Source organism: Apium graveolens, chromosome 5, assembly GCF_009905375.1.
Source record: "Apium graveolens cultivar Ventura chromosome 5, ASM990537v1, whole genome shotgun sequence".
NCBI lineage: Eukaryota > Viridiplantae > Streptophyta > Magnoliopsida > Apiales > Apiaceae > Apium > Apium graveolens.
In genome coordinates, this window is record NC_133651.1 from 301,538,432 (window position 1) to 301,556,358 (window position 17,927).

The following is a 17,927-nucleotide window of genomic DNA, read 5'->3' on the forward strand; positions in this document are numbered from 1 at the left end:
GTTCAAAAAAACCGTCGTAAATGGCCAGATTTCTTGTAATGTTTGTTCATTTGGTTGTAAAGCTTTTTAATATTTGTGTAAAATTTTTATCTAAAATAATTTCATATTATAAATGATTAGATTGAGTTTTATTTAACAAAGTACATCTTTATTATATGAGTTTATTAAGAGAACTACTTTTAAAAAAATTGAATAATTTTTCTCTATTTTAAACTTATATATGCGTGTGCTTGAAGTGACCTTACACAAATTATATATATGATATAATACATGCTGCGATTCAGTTGCAAACATCCATAACCTTCTTCAAAGAAAAAATCGAGAACATATATAGTTTTATTTATTAAAAAAACATATATAACATATTGCCTGGCTAGAAAACAAATCAATTAACTCTTAATAATACCTGGGGACGAATTAGTCCTTGGTGCATTCAATTCAAATAATATAATTAGCCAATCCATGTGCAGTAAAGCAAATCAACGGAAACTGGAATGGAATACAAGAATATGCTCCTTCTGTCTCAAAATAATAATCGTTTTGACTTTTAACATATACTAGCATAAATCCCGTGCGATGCACGGATTTCTATTAATATTTTAAATTTTTATTTATCAAGTTATATTATATTTTTAAAATATTTATATAAATATATAATAATTATAAATTTATAATAAAAATAATAAAATAACATATGGTCGTAATTTAGTTGAAATAAATAGACTATTTCTAGTAGTTTAACAATACTATTATTTATATCTTTTAATAATATGATAAGTTGTATTCGTAGTTTTGTGGGATAAGTATACTATATTTAGTAGTAGTTTAATAATTTAGTAGTTTATTATATATATAATACTATTTATCTATTTTTTAATAATCAAAATTAGGGAATTATCGTTGCACCAAACCGTTGAACCAAATTATCTCTATTCCGGCTATTATGATATAGTATAGATTTAGCCTGTGTCAAAGGTTAAAGATTATTATGTTTGAACCTAGTAGTAGTATGTTACTTCTTGCTGCACAATTTATTCATAAACTTTAAACAATACAAAGCGGACAACATCCGCGTGAAAACTACAAGAAATACAAATCACAAATATTACTCATCATCTCATGAAGTAGCAAGTCAATAATGAAAAACATAAACATTGTATTCCACAACGGCATCCCCGGTTTTAAAGTCAACCGCATGAGTCCTTGCCTGAGCATATCCACGTGCAAATCGGAAACGTCCACTTCCTCCCACAATCGGCATTTCCCTCACATCAGAAGACACCGGATTTCGGCCTAATATACTTATCGCGCTCCCATTAAACTTCCCTCGAGTAAAAACATAGTTCAAAACCATCAAAAACGACACCTCGCTAAGCGAAGCACCCGCGTACATTCCTTGAGCTCTTCCCACTTGCTTAGAACTTAGCTCTGGTCCCATTGTTAACGGATCATCGATTATTACAACGGCACCGAAAAATGACGATGAAGTGTTGGTTATAGCAGAGGAAGACACACGCATGGCTGTAGGGTTAGGGCCACTGGCAATGTCATGGAAGTAGAAGTGTAAGTGGCTTAGCTTTTCCTTTTTAAGGTTTAGGGTTTCACGAGGTATGCTTTTGTAAAAGTCTCGGGCTTCTCCGAGAAAGAGGAAAGAAAACATCAAAGTTGCTAATATTATGGGGAGGTGTATGTTAGACATGGTGAGTTGTAGAATGCAATGTATGTGAGAATAATGAATACCAGAGGAGTCGGAGAATGTGATACATATATACACGGATGTGAATCAATGATGCACGTTGCGAATCATTCTAATATGTTGATTAATAATGTTGTGAACATCAGAACATCAATAATGGGCGGAAAGGCACGATGACTTTTTAGTAATTTAGTTGCAAATGGGGTTTCTAATTATTAGGTGCAACAAGTCAAATGACACACAAGGTAGAGGGACTAGAATATTTTAGTAACAATTTTGGAAATAGTTCGATCAAGATCTCAACCTTCTCTGTTGCTTGAAAAACATTTGGTTTGTAATTAATGGTTACCCAGACCAACTTCATTTTTTTCATATCATTTGTTGTAGTGAATAATCAATATGAAAATGTGCTTCTTCCTACACATAAATATTCAATACATTCTGACCTATATTTTTTTTCTATAATATTATTCAAACCTTATTTATGTGTCATACGACAATATTATATAAAAAAATCTCAGTATTTTCTTTCTTTATTGGGAGGCCATCTCAAAAGATTTTTAGGAGCTTTCTATGAATTTTTATATATGGAAAACGCCAAATCTTTCTTACTTTTGTTTCTTAATTAAGTTTTCATTTTCCTTCCATAAGTTCTCAATTTATTTGGGTTCTGTTTAGACTACTCAATTGTGAGAATTTCATTTTTTATTTTATTTTTTCTTGCTACTCATTGTGTCCGGCATTACAAATTTACGGGATTTTTATGGTATTAATTCAATGATAAGGGTTTTTATTGTAATTCGTCTATGGTTGATTGCTCAAAACAATAATTTGAGGATTACAACGTATATATATTTCTTCAAAAATCGTTTGGTTGCCTGTACAAAAAGGAAGGATTCAACTATATTATGACTATGCGTTTGTTCAATTTCGAATATGTATTGATGTCGTATGGCTTTCTATTATTTCGAATATAACTATGTGTTTGACCCGTTGATCTGCAAAACTGTATGTTGTGCAAGACATGTATATACATAACAAGACAAATCACTATGACAACCTTAAGAATCAGTTTGATCGAGGAGAAATCCCTTAATTAATGTATGCTTTTGATCAGTGCCCGTACATGACCCTTTTTAACTTATGGTTTGTCATCCTGGAGATGTTAAGTTCTATGATATGTTGGTTATATGATAATCTTATTGTATTTTGTATTTGGATTTTTTGAGTTTGTAAAAATGCTAAGTAGATTAGACTGAAGGATTTTTCTATGAACATCAAGTAAGCTAAGGAATAAACTCTGGAAGAAAATCAGTCATGATCATGACTCAGAGAGAAGTATGTTGAGAAGTCAAAAATAACTTGTAGAGAAGTCCAAAGAGATATCGACAAGTCAATCTTCTTGTAGAGAACTAGAGATATCGACAAACCAAAAAGTCCATATAGAGAACTGAAGATATCGACAAGTCAAAATCTACTTGTAGGGAATCGGAGATATCGACAAGTCAAAAAGTCTATGTAGAGAACCGCTCTACCGGAGATATCGACAAGTTAAAAAGTCTACGTAGAGAACTGCAGATATCGACAAGTCAAAAAGTTTATGTAGAGAACTGGAGATATCGACAAGTCAATCTACTTGTAGAGAACTGGAAATCTCGATAAGTCATAATACTTATTAAGAAGTAGAGATATCGATAAGTCATTTTACTTATCGATATGTGACTTCTCTGCATAGTAAAAGGGATCTCGACAACAACTTCATAATTCATACCTAGTAAATTCTATACAAATATGCTAGATTCTACACAGATATGTTGTACTAAAAACAGAAATAGACAAATGATCTTTAGAAGTCGTGTTAGTCTATTTTAGTGCAAGTTCTATAAACCGTGCAAGTTGATCTATAAAACATGTCACGGATCTTTTATTTAGTTGTAACAAAAAAAGATCTAGAAAATTTTTTATTCTTTCAAGAGAAGTATCTAAGTTTTTATTTTCAAGAACATAGATTTGTAGCACAAACAAATTTAATTTAATACAAATCAAGTGAGTTTTTGATAAAGTACACGTGTCTTTACATTTAGTCTTTTATCACTGTAAATTCATCTAGATGTTAAGTTCCAAAGGCTATAAACACTTTCATATATTCAAGAAAAGTAAGAAAACAGATTCACCCCCCTCTGTGTTGCATTTCATACCTAACAAGGGGTATCAGAGTAAAATCTGAAAGTAAACAGATTAGATCTTGAAAGTATGGGTGCACAGAAATTATAAGTCATATAGAAACAGATTTCTAAATGACTTATAATTCTGTATGTATTATTTTTACCCATTTTTTGAATTTTATACATACTTTTTATTACTTTTATAGGTTTGAATCCTATTTTTAATTATGTTTTAAAATAAATTGGTTCATAAATTGGCCCAACTAACTATGTTCTGAAAAATATAAACCACGACCAAGTAAATAGGTCATGTGTTTAAATTGGAATATTTTAGTTTATATTTTTTAATTTGTTGGTGGAATTCCATTTTAAGATAATGATATGGATATTATAAATACTGTATTTTGGTTTCACCCCTAGAAAAAAATAAAATTGTTCAAACCTTATTATGATTATAATTCTATTTCCGTAGAATTCAAAATTATTTCTTGATCGGTTACCAGGTTTCATCTTAGTACGATTATGTCATATTTTGGTTTCACCCCTAGATTTATATTTTATGTAGAGTTCTATGTTATTTTTTAACAAAATATAGATTATTTGAATCATTTTATAATTAAGATATTTCTATTTTTCGTATAATTCTTTTTTATTTTTTATTAAAATAATAAAATGAAATCCTTTATACATTAATAACCTTTATTAATAAGCGAAACCCCTTTTTAAACGATACACAAGTATTAATTTTGGTTTCACCAATTTTTGGTACCACCAACTTTTGGTTTTGTTATTGATTAAAAACTAGGTCGTATTTATTGCTAGGGTTCGTGAGCTTCGAAGCTCGATTTGACTGCTATTGTATTTCGTGACTCGATCTACCTTAACAAGATGCCTACGTACCTTGATGTAATGCCAAGGATCAAGTCAAAAAATGTAGTTCTGATTCGTGGGGTGAGACCCCTTATATAGGCATGGGATGCCTTTGAGTTAGGTTAGGGTTAGGAGACTTGGTGGACAAGTCTCAGAATTAGAGTAGACTTTGGAGTCCTATAATGCAGGAAATTGAATCCTTATCCTATGAGACTTCTTGGAGGCCAATCTCCAATGAGTTATGTCCTTATTTGGACTTTACTTATCAACTGATTGTTCCCTTATTAATTAATTACAAAATTAATTAGTATTCAGGGCTTTTGGGTCTTCATAAATGGGCCTTGTAAGCAGTCTAAGTCTGGTGTAATTAATGTAGTATTGATGACATAATCGAGGTTTATTTAATCCCCTATCATTTCTTCCCCCCTCCCAACTTCTGGGAAATCGCATTGGATTTCGCTGAGATTAAGTTCATTTAATCCCTTTCAGGGTATCGCTTAATATCAATGCTTCGTGTTTTTAAAACGCAGAAGTACACACTTCCTGAACTTTTCTCTATCTATGATGAGGTGAACTTAGATAATTCATCTGCCTTAGCATTTTCCTCTCTTGGAACGTGCTCAACATGGCGCACATCGAACTGAGTCATCATGACCCTTACTAGGCGGACATACTTGGCCATTGTTTCATCTTTTGCCTCAAACTCCCCCTTGACCTGGGATACCACCAGCTTTGAGTCCCCACAAACGTTCAAGTTTTTGACTCCCAACGTCCATGCTAGGCCAAGGCCAACTATCAGAGCTTCACACTCAGCCTTATTATTGGTGGTTGGAAAATCTAACTTCATAGCATATTCAATCAATAATCCATCTGGGCTTTGTAAAACTAGCCCTGCTCCGCTTGAATTTGTTTTTGATGCTCCATCAAAATAGAGAACCCAGTATTCCTTCTCCTTAACATCTTGAGGTACAATATCTTCCTGCCCCCCGACTTCTTGGTTGGGTATGGTATACTCCACCACGAAGTTAGCCAATGTCTGGGCTTTTATTTCCATTCGCGGCCTGTACTTGATGTCGAATTCTCCCAATAATATTGCCCATTTAATCAATCTCCCACTAGCTTTGGAACTGTGAATGATGTTTCTCGAAGGCTGATTTGTTAGTACCTCAATCTTATGAGCTTGGAAGTAAGGACGAAACTTCCTTGAGGCCATCATCAAGGCTAAAGCAAATTTTTCAATAGTCGAATAATTCAACGCTGCTTTATGCAGAATCTTACTGACATAGTATACGGGTTTCTGGATTATAATTTCCTCTTTAACCAGCACAGCGCTCAAGGCATTTTATGAGATGACCAAATATAAGTACAAAGTTTCATTCAGTACTGGTTTAGCCAACAACGAGGCTTAAACCATGTATTTCTTTAATCCTTCGAACGCCTCTTGACTTTCCTCGGTCCATATGAAATCTTTTACTTTCTTCAAAGCTTTGAAGAATGGTAAACACTTGTCTCCAGATTTAGTGATAAACCGTCCCAAGGCAGCAACCCTTCCAGTGAGTTTTTGAACATCTTTAATAGACATTGGAGGCTCCATGTCCAGAATGGCCTTTATCTTGTCAGGATTTGCTTCAATTCCCCTCTTGGAGACCATCAATCCTAAAAAAATTTCAGATCCCACTCTGAAAGCACACTTTGCAGGATTTAACATCATCTTGTGATATCTCAGAACCTCAAAAGCTTCCCTCAAATGGGTTATGTGATTAGTCTTCACAAACTCTTGACTAACATGTCATCTACATATACTTCCATTATTTTCCCAATAAGATCTTTAAAAATTTTATTTACCAACCTTTGATAGGTAGCTCCTGCATTCTTGAGACCAAACGCCATAACAAGATAATAAAAAACACCAAAGTCAGTGATGAATGATACCTTTGGGATGTCATCCTTATGCATCTTGATCTGATTGTATCCACTGAATCCATCTATAAAACTTAGCATCTCGTGACCCGCGGTCGCATCTATCAATGTATCTATCCTTGGGAAGCAATCCTTCGGGCATGCATCGTATAAATCGGTGAAATCCACGTTGTTGGATTTTAAACGCAGCGGGGGCATGGCAAAACACTTTTACACATATAAAATCCAAATAAAAGCATACAGATCATGAATAAAAATTCGAGGGATCGAATCTAACCTTTAAAATAATTCGGAGACAAAGATCAGAGATCCTTAGCAGTTGCTCCTCAAGTGTGAAGCACTCCACCGGTATCCACCAAGAGAACGATGTTAAGGAGGAGGAAGGAGGTGGAGTGAATTGGGTTTTCCAAACTTTTTGGGTTTTGGGGTTCGAATAAAAATTGGGTTTATAATAGTGTATTTATAGGCAAAATTTTCAGCTGAAATTTTCCCATAAATATTATTATTATTATCCCATTTATTATTCTCATTAATAATTAAAACACCTTTTAATTATTAATCCTTTTCTAAACACTTTAGAAAAAATTCTCTCTCTTGATTTAATTTCCAAAAATTAAATTCTTAATTAATAATATTAAGAACTTTTCTTAATTAATTTATAATCAATTAAATCTCATTTAATCAATTATTAAATTTGCCAATTAATTATTTATTTCACAAACAAATAATTATTAGCCATTATTAATTAATTCCTCCACCATAAAATCATTCTCTTTTTATGGTGTGACCCTGTAGGTTCAATATTAAGTCGGTAGTAGAAATAAATAATAATAAAACTATTTTATCATTATTAATATAAATTCTCTAATTTATTAAATATGATTAATTAATTAATCACATTTATTCTACATCGTGAGGGATACTTCTCAGCATATCGCGACTATCCGGATAATATGAATTCACTGCTTAGAATACCAAGAACCTATTCAGTGAATAGTTACCGTATAATAAACTCCTTCTACCCTACAATGTCCCGATTAAATACAAGGCATGGATCTCGTGTCAAGCCTATCTAATTCAATCACTTGCTTACCATTTACTATGCTTAGTTCTATGCAAATTAGAAACTCCTTTCTAATTTTATTCACTCTGGCCAGAGATTCCAGAACTAGCATAAGTGGATCAGCCTTGAACATTCGCTTCCTTCACTGGAAGGGGTAGATCCTTTATTGATCATACACTATCTTCGTGTACAAATTCCTATACCCAGAAGAGCCCTAATAATTGTCCCTGGAGACTAAGAACTAAACCAAAGCATAGTTCAGTGTACACAAGATTACTATGATGACCTCAAGTCTAAGGATACTTGTACAACTATCACTATGTGAACAACTGCTGACACGTGAGTGAACTCCAGCAGTTGTTCAGCTGGGCGAGTCATGTTCAGTGAACTTATTCTATAATAAGCACCTACATACTAGCTATAGTGTCACCACACAAATGTCTATGAGAACAGACATCCTTCATAATGAAGCAAGCATAGTATGTACCGATCTTTGCGGATTATTAATTACCAGTTAGTAATCCTATGATCAGGAACTATTTAAGTTTAGAGTTATCATCTTTCAGGTCTCACTATTATGATCTCATCATAATCCATAAAAAGCTTTACTCTAAACTATGGTATATCTTATTTAAACACTTAAATAGATAAAGCCCGTAATAAAAACAAAACAAGTCTTTTATTAATATCAATGAAATCAAAACAGATTACATAAAAGTTATTCCTAAATCCTCATACATGATTGGACTTAGGACATATTCCTTTCAATCTCCCACTTGTACTAAAGCCAATCACTCTGGTATCTAATACCCATCTTGTCTTTATGACGATCAAAGTGACTTTCATAAAGTAGCTTTGTGAGTGGGTCTGCTATGTTGTTATGTGTGTCAACGCTAATTCAATACAATACAAGAAATGTTACCGCGCTCCCACTAACCCTTTTGTAGACGCATGGTTCATCTACGTTTTTGATAAAATCAAACTCTTCGATGATCTCATCAAAACGGATATTCCATCTACGAGAAGCTTACTTTAAACCTCATATGGTTCGCAGCAGCTTACACACTAGGTTTTCATTTCCCTCGGAAAGAAAACCATCTGGCTATATGCCAGATCTCATAGTCGTAGTAAACAGCAATCGCAAGCAAAATCCGAACTGATTTTAACAGGGCTATAGGTAAAAGGTTTCATCAAAGTCAATCCATTGCCTTTGTTTGAATCCTTTTGCCACAAGCCTGGCCTTAAAGGTCTCCACCTGGCCATCTGTTATAATCTATCTTTTGTATACCGTATACATAGATTCCATTCCGGATTTCATGGCACTTTGCCATTTCTCTGAGTCAACACTACTCATAGCCTCATTATAGGTCACAGGGTCGTCATCATCAATGATCGACAACTCATTGTCATTCTCAATGACAAGGCCATATTACCTCTCAGGTTGGCGAGACACTCTCCCTGTTCTATGAATGGGCTGTTCCACAAAAGGTTGTTCAGTCAGAACAGGTGTTTCCACTTGATCCGTAGTAGTTTGTGCTTCTTGAACTTCATCAAGTTCAATTTTGCTCCCACTGTTTCCTTCAAGGATAAACTCCTTTTCCAAGAAGGTAGCATGTCTGGAGACAAACACCCGATGATCGGTGTAAAAGTAATACCCTAAAATCTCATTAGGATATCCCACAAAACTACATTTTACAGATCGATATTCCACCTTATCTGGGTCAACTTTCTTGACATAAGTTGGACATCCCTAAATCTTAACGTGTTTAAGACTCGGTTTCCTTTCTTTCCATATCTCATACGAAGTTTGAGGAACAGATTTTGGAAGGCACCATATTCAGTAAATATGCTGAGGTTTCCAATGCATAACCCCATAGGAATACTGGAAGATTTGCATAGCTCATCATGGACTGAACTATTTCTAACAAAGTTCGATTTCTCCTTTCAGATACCAATCTGGAGGAGTCCACTGGGAGACTATACCATTTACTTTGAGATAATCTAGAAACACTTCATTAAAGTATTCACCACCTCGATCTGATCGAAGAGTTATAATACTATGTTTGGTTGTTTCTCCACTTCATACTTATATTCTTTGAACTTTTCAAAGGCCTCAGACTTGTGTTTCATCAAACACATATCCGAATCCAGATCTATCATCTATGAAAGTAATGAAGTATGAAAATCCACCCATGGCTTACGTAGACATTGGTCCACATACATCTGTGTGTACCATTCCTAGCAAATTTGCAGCCCTTTCTCCATGTCTACTAAATGGAGACTGCAGTGCCACAATGAAGTGAGATTTTCATCATCCTTTTTCTTTTATTAGTTTGTTCAATCTGAAGTAAATTATGTCATATTTATACAGACCATTATTTAAAGTACCACGTCCATAAAGAATATTATCTCTAAGAATAGAACATTCATTATTCTCAATAATAAATGAAAAATCCAGCCAAGTCTAACATGGGAATAATATTCCTCACAATCGAGGGAACAAAATAACAATTATTTAAAACAATAGTCTTGCCCGTAGGCATATGTAAATGAAATGATTCTACATCTTCAGCAGCAACTCTTGCTCCATTTCCCATCAGTAGAATCACCTCCTCTTCCTCAAGAGTCCTACTTCTCCTTGGTCCCTGCAACAAATTGCAGATTTGAGAACCACAGGCGGTATCTAATACCCAAGTAGAAATTTGATTTAATGACATATTCACTTCTATCATGAACATAACTGAATCAGAAGCAGTAGTCTCACTACCCTTCTTCTTCTTCAATTCTGCAAGGTAAACCTTGCAGTTCCTCTTCCAGTGCCCCACCTTGTTACAGTGAAAGCAAACAACTTTGCTCTTGGGGTCTTCAGCTTTTGGTGGAACCGGCGTTTTCTCACCTACTTTCTTCTTCTTGGAAGATTTCCTCTTCCTTTTCTTAGGATTTGAACCTTCACCAATTAGAAGAACAGAACTCTTCTTAGGGGAAAAATTCGATTCCGCAGTCTTCAATATGTTGTGGAGTTCAGGCAGGCTGACATCCAACTTATTCATGTGAAAGTTCACAACAAACTGCGAGAACGAACTCGGAAGCGATTGCAAGACCAAGTCTTGGCTCAGCTCCCCATCCATGGCAAAACCAAATTGTCCAAGACGTTCAATCAAATTGATCATCTTAAGTACATGGTCATTCACAGATGATCCCTCAGACATCCTACAACCGAACAACTCCTTCGATATCTCATATCGAGCTGTCCTCCCCGCCACATCATACAACTCTTGTAGATGCATGAGGATAGTGTGAGCATCCATATGCTCATGTTGCTTCTGTAGCTCAATGTTCATGGAAGCTAGCATGATGCATTGAGCAATATTTGCATCATCTACCCACTTACGATACACAACATGTTCATCATTATGTGCATCACTAGCAGGTTCAGTAGGCTTAGGTGAGTCAATCACGTATTCCAGCTTCTCAATCCTGAGAACAATTCTCAAGTTTCGAAGCCAGTCAGCATAATTAGGACCAGTCAACTTGTGAGCATCCAGTATGCTCCTTAGTGATAGTGCAGAAGACATAATGTATATTGTAAATCTGTAAATGATAAACACATAACAACACTTAGCAAATATTCGATTTCATTTTAAAACACTATATGAATTGGGTCTTGAAAGGCATATGTCATAGCCTACTCGTTTATTCGAGTATTTAACTCAACTCAAATAAGAATGTAATAAGTAAATAGTGGATCTATCATCAGAGAGATCTCACAAAGTAACATATGTCAAAGAATAAAGAAACATTGTTCATCTGCAGACTTGAAGATTCACTGGAAGAAGTTCAAGAATTTGATCATGCCTCAGTGATATAAATCAAGATCGTGGATTTAATCAAGTGACAGAGATCTCGTCATGGTATCATTTATTACAAGGATTCAATCAGAATATCAAAGTCAAGACATGAAGAAACGTCACCAAAGTTAGTCACTCATGAACCAGACAGTACATCGAGTGTCAGCATTGAAGTGGCGGAATTGATTCATAAGTCTCAGTGACTTTCAGAAGATTGTCAGAAGAATGGATGCTGCTCAGGGTTAGTATTAATTCTCTATTAATTAATTAAGTCATATAATTTAATTAAGAAAATAAATTATATCTGCAAGGATTAATTTATTGATTAATTGAATTAAATTGATTAATTAATTTAGAATTAATATTAAGGATTTACAGAATTTTAATTGGTTAAAATCTGTTTTAATTCTAAAAAGACAACTAATTGTACTAGTATGACAATCGGTATGACAATTGATAGTCATACCGAAAGTCATGCTAATTCAGTTGACTGTCTTGATAAAATTATTATTTAGATTAAAATCACTTATTAATTCAGTAAGACAATTTCATTTGTACTACTATGACAATCGGTATGACAATTGATTGTCATACCGAAAGTCTTGCTAGTTCATTTTAATTGTCTTGCTAGCTTTAAAGATTGTCACACCGAAAGTCTTATTGGACAAAGGATTGTCATACCAGTTCATTAATCTCGGCTGTGTTGATTAAAAGAAGCAGAAGCATCCAATTCATAACAACTAACAGAAAGCAATCAAACAGAACATACAGAAAAACAAAAAGAAAAAAAGAAGCAGAAAAATATTACATCTCTTCTGCAACTTCAAGATCAATTTCTAGATTGTAAAGTTAAATCCAATCAACTAGAAATACTTATCTTGTTCTTGTGTATCAATCTAGCGGATTAAAATCCCTAGAACTTAATCTCAAATCGCATTTAGCATTTGATCTTTTAATTACAAAAATAGAAAAAGTTCATGTCGAATTTATTTTAAATTTGTAATAATTGATTTGAGATTAATCCCTTGTAACCGATACCGTAGTTGTAACACCTTTCAAGTTTAATAAAAGTTTTATTTAACTTGAATTTTGTTTCACAATTTTATTCCGCATTTTATTCGACTAAACGGTATTGTTTGCATTCAACCCCCCCCCCCCTTCTACAAACAAATTGGGACCTAACAATTGGTATCAGAGCCTTCTGATTAACGTACAAATCTAGATCCTAGACTTTTGTGTTTTTTTTTTCACTTCTTGAATTTTTTAGTCACTCAAAAAATTCATAATGACTACACAAAAAGTTGGAACCGTTAAAATTCCACTTTTCGATAAAGAAAATTATGTTATGTGGAAGAAGAAGATGCTACTGTTTTTACAGGTTGCTAATCCCAAATATTTGCAAGTGTTGAAGAAGGGTCCAAAAATTCCTATGGTTATGGAACTAGAGGTAATAGAAAATGATGTGGTGATCACCAAAGCGAGAACTTATGTGAAGGATCCTGAGGACTTCTCTCCTGCTGAAATAGAAGAAGCTTCCCTGGATGCTAGCCTTCAATTAATCTTAGTAGATTCCCTTAATCCCCTGATGAATAGACATGTGATGAATTGTAAAGATTCCAAACATATCTGGGAAACTATTGAGATTATTAATGAAGGCACAGAGGAAGTTAGGGAGAACAAACTAGAAATCCTAACCTCTGAGTATGACTACTTTAAATCCAATCCAGGAGAAGGAATCACTGAAGTGTTTGAGAGGTACAATGCATTGATCAACAACCTGAACATTAATGGTAAATACTATTCCATCAGGGAGGTCAACAAAAAGTTCCTTTTAACACTGCCAACTCATCTCGAACATAGAATCACTGCCATAAGAGAAGCAAGAGATCTGAGTGAGATTTCTTTGGAAAGGCTCTATGGTGTGTTAAAGACTTATGAGTTGGAGCAGATTCAGCAGAAGGAAGTTTACGGGAAAGGAAGAGTGGTCAGCACGTCTACTGCTCTAGTAGCTGATGAACAACAACAACAACCACAATATCAACAACAATCTCAACAGTCAGAAAAAATGGTACAGTCTTCCAAGGTTGAAGATAATGTGATAGTAGCAGAATTTGATTCTCCTACTACAAATCAATCAGGAGATGATTATTATTCCTTGGAAGAACTGGAGCAATTGGAGGATGAGTCAATGGCCCTGATTGTCAAGAGATTCTCAAATGTCAGATTCAAAAGGAATCCCAAGTTCAAGTACAAGTCCAACTACAACAGATTCCAGAAAGGTGGATCTTCATCCTCTAACACCAACAGTGGTGGGTATAAAACAGGGATGGTTGATCGAAGCACCATTCGATGCTTTAACTGTAATGAGTTGGGACACTTTGCCACAGAATGCAGGAAGCCAAAACAAGCTAGGAAGAACTCTTACGATTCTAATCAGAAGAGTAAATCTGAAAGGGCGTACCTGGCAAAGGGAAGAAGCTGGGATGATACTGACAGTGAAGATGAAGAAGTTGGGAATCTTGCTCTCATGGCTATTAATGCAAGCACCTCATCGTCAAGAAAAGAGGGCATTAAACAGGTACAACCGGTAGTGTGGATTCTTGACAGCGGATCGTCAAGACATATGACCGGAGATAGAGCCCTGCTATCAAATGTGGTTGAGAAAGCTGGCCCAGTGGTTACCTTTGGAGATAACAGCAAAGGTTTAACGGAGGGATATGGCTGTTTGCTAGCTGGAAATGTTATCATTGAAAATGTATATGTTGTGCAAGGACTTGAACATAATCTGCTTAGCATTAGTCAGTTCTGTGACAACGACTACAATGTTTTATTCGACAAGCTGAAGTGTCAGATTCTGCACAAGAAAAGTGAAAAACCCTCCTTAATGGGAATCCGGAAAGGAAATTTGTTCGTAGCTGACATGAACTCTGGAAGCAATCTTGAAGTCAATTGTTTCTATGCAAAGGCATCGTCAGATGAGAGTTGGCTATGGCACAAGAGACTTTCCCATCTCAATTTCAAAACAATGAATTCTCTTGTCAAAAGAGAATTGGTAAGTGGTCTGCCTCAGCTGGAATTCTCTCCAGGAGGACTATGTGAGGCTTGCCAGAAAGGAAAGTCAAAGAAAGCAAGTCACAAAGGCACTGACACATCTTCCATAACTGGTGTTCTGCAATTATTGCACATGGATTTATTTGGTCCAGTTAATATCCTTTCTATGTCAAAGAAGTGTTACTGTCTTGTGATAGTTGATGACTATTCCAAGTATACGTGGGTTTTATTTCTTCACTCTAAGGATGAAACACCACAAGTTGTGATTGATCATATCAAGATGATTGAGTTAGATTCTAACGTCCCTGTTAGAGCAATAAGGTCAGATAATGGAACAGAATTCAAGAATGCACTTCTCAATGGATTCTGTACAGACAAAGGGATTACCAAACAATTTTCAGCTCCTAGAACCCCTCAGCAAAATGGAGTGGTAGAAAGGAAGAATCGTACATTGATTGAAGCTGCAAGAACGATGTTAAGTGAATCAGGTCTTCCAATGTACTTTTGGGCTGAAGCTGTCAATACTGCATGTTATACTCAGAATTGAACTCTAATCAACAAAGACTTCATGAAAACTCCTTATGAGATTTTGAATGAACAGAAACCTTCTATCAAATACTTTCATGTATTTGGTGCCAGATGCTTCGTGCTCAAGGATGGAGATGATCGTCGTGGTAAGTTCGAGGCAAAGGCATATGAGGGTATTTTTGTTGGATATGGAAGAAGATCATATAGAGTGTATATCATTGATCAACACAAAGTAACTGAAAGTGTCAATGTTACATTTGATGACACTAAACTCCCTAGTATCCAAACTGAAGATCCTTCTGAGAAACTGAAGTTTGATGATACGTCAGATTCAGAATCAGAACATGGTCAAGAACCTGAGGTTGTTGCTGGTGAAGAACCTGTTAATCCTGATGATACTCAAGGTAATAGTGATGGAAACTTTGGCAACAATGGAGATACCACTGCTACTGACGAAGAATCTTCAAGTCAACATGGCAACAACTCAGGGGGAGATGCTGAAGGATCATCTAGTAGGACACAACATCACAATGAATTTCAAGGCGAATCATCAAGATCAAATCTTCCAAGACAGACTGTCTGGAATAAAGCTCACCCTTTTGAGTTGATTATTGGTGATCCAGATGTTGGAGTCAGAACTAGACGTGCTACTCAAAATGAGTGTCTGTTCTCAGGATTTCTTTCTGAAATGGAACCTAAGAAAATTGAAGAAGCACTGACTGATCCAGATTGGGTGATTGCTATGCAAGATGAACTCAATCAGTTTGAAAGTCAACAAGTCTGGAAACTGGTACCTAGACCTGTACACAAGAAAGCTGTTGGTACTAGGTGGGTATTCAGGAATAAACTAGATGAAGATGGTGTGGTTACAAGAAACAAGGCAAGACTGGTAGCTAAAGGGTATTCTCAAGCTGAAGGCATTGATTATGATGAAACCTATGCTTCAGTGGCTAGACTTGAGGCCATCAGGATATTTCTGGCATTCGCAGCATTTTCAAACTTTAAAGTTTATCAAATGGATGTCAAGAGCGCCTTTCTGAATGGAAAGCTGGATGAAGAGGTATATGTAGAGCAACCTCCTGGTTTTGAAGATCCAGATCATTTGGATTTTGTCTTCTTTCTTTTCAAGGCTATCTATGGGCTAAAACAGTCTCCAAGAAAATGGTATGACACTCTCTCTGAATTTCTTATTGAAAATAGCTTTATTAGAGGTGTCATAGACAAAACTCTCTTTTCTAAAAAACATAAGAATGATACTATATTAGTCCAAGTCTATGTGGATGATATAATATTTGGGTCTACTAATGATAATCTCTGTAAGAGATTTGCTAAGTTAATGCACAGCAAGTTTGAAATGAGCATGATGGGAGAGCTGAAGTTCTTTCTTGGATTACAAGTAAATCAAAGGTTAGATGGAACATTTATTTGTCAATCCAAGTATCTCAAGGAACTCCTCAAAAAGTACAATCTAGAGGATTCTGCATCAGCAAGGACTCCATCAACTACAGCTGTCAAGCTTGGACCATGTGAAAACTCCATTAAGGTAGATGTCACAAGCTACAGAGGTTTGATTGGCTCGTTACTCTATCTTACTGTAAGTAGACCAGATATTATGTATGCTACATGTTTATGTGCAAGGTTCCAAGCGGATCCTAGAGATATTCATCTCGTTGCTGTTAAACGAATCTTAAGATATCTTAAGGGAACACCAAATCTAGGTATTTGGTACCCTAAAGAATCTGGTTTTAACCTTGTCGGATATACAGATTCAGATTATGCAGGAAGTGTTGTTGATAGGAAAAGCACCTCAGGAAGTTGTCAATTCCTAGGAAGCAGGCTAGTCTCATGGTACAGCAAGAAACAGCAAACAGTTTCCAACTCAACGGCCGAGGCTGAATATATTGCTGCTGGAAGCTGCTGTGCTCAGATCTTGTGGATTAGGAACCAACTACGAGACTATGACTCTGTATTGAACAAGATTCCTATTTTATGTGACAACACAAGTGCAATAGCCATCACCAACAACCCTGTGCAGCACTCGAGGACAAAGCACATTGACATCAGGTATCATTTTATTAGAGAGCACGTCATGAATGGTACTGTTGAACTATTTTTTGTTCCAACAGAAGAATAAATAGCAGATATTTTCACTAAACCACTTGACGAAACCACATTTACCAGATTAGTTGGTAAATTGGGCATGTTGAATAGTTTTAGTGATTAATTTAGTTAATATCTGAGATCTGTTCTTAAATGAATTTACAAATGAATTTTTCATAAATGAAAAATTCATTTGCAAATTTATTTTATCATTTTATCATATTTCTTGCTTATTTCTATGTAATAGATATTATCTTATCTATTTTTATTTTCCCTTCTTGTTAATTTAAAATATCTCAGAATATTTTATTTTCTCTAAAAATATTTTTCTATGAATTTTATTTGCTAAAATTCAACAGAAATCTATTTTTGAAATAAAAATAATTAATTCTGTAAATATTATAAGTCTGTATTTTAGTTTTACTATTTTGTAAATATTTTCTAATATTTTTACTAAGTTAAATAAGTCTTTTTAAATTTATAAATGTGTGTGTTTCTGTGTTTAAAGCCGGTATGACAATCGGCAAGACAATTGAAATTGTCTTGCTGAAAGTCATTTCAGTTCAAATTTTGTTATTATGTTATTCAGTATAGTTTTATACTGGCAAGACAATCGGTATGACTATCAATTGTCTTGCCAGTTTTAAACCATATATATAATTAGTTTCCTTTTATTATTATACTGG

The 17,927-nt window shown here is 34.9% G+C and overlaps 1 protein-coding gene across 1 annotated transcript; it reads right to left on the reverse strand.

Moving 5' to 3' along the window:
* Positions 1 to 1,021: 1,021 nt before the first annotated feature.
* LOC141661968 (dirigent protein 22-like) lies at positions 1,022 to 1,794 on the reverse strand. Its single transcript, XM_074469005.1, has one exon. The coding sequence runs from the start codon at positions 1,697 to 1,699 to the stop codon at positions 1,133 to 1,135; it is 567 nt and encodes a 188-aa protein (XP_074325106.1). The 5' UTR covers positions 1,700 to 1,794; the 3' UTR covers positions 1,022 to 1,132.
* Positions 1,795 to 17,927: the final 16,133 nt, after the last annotated feature.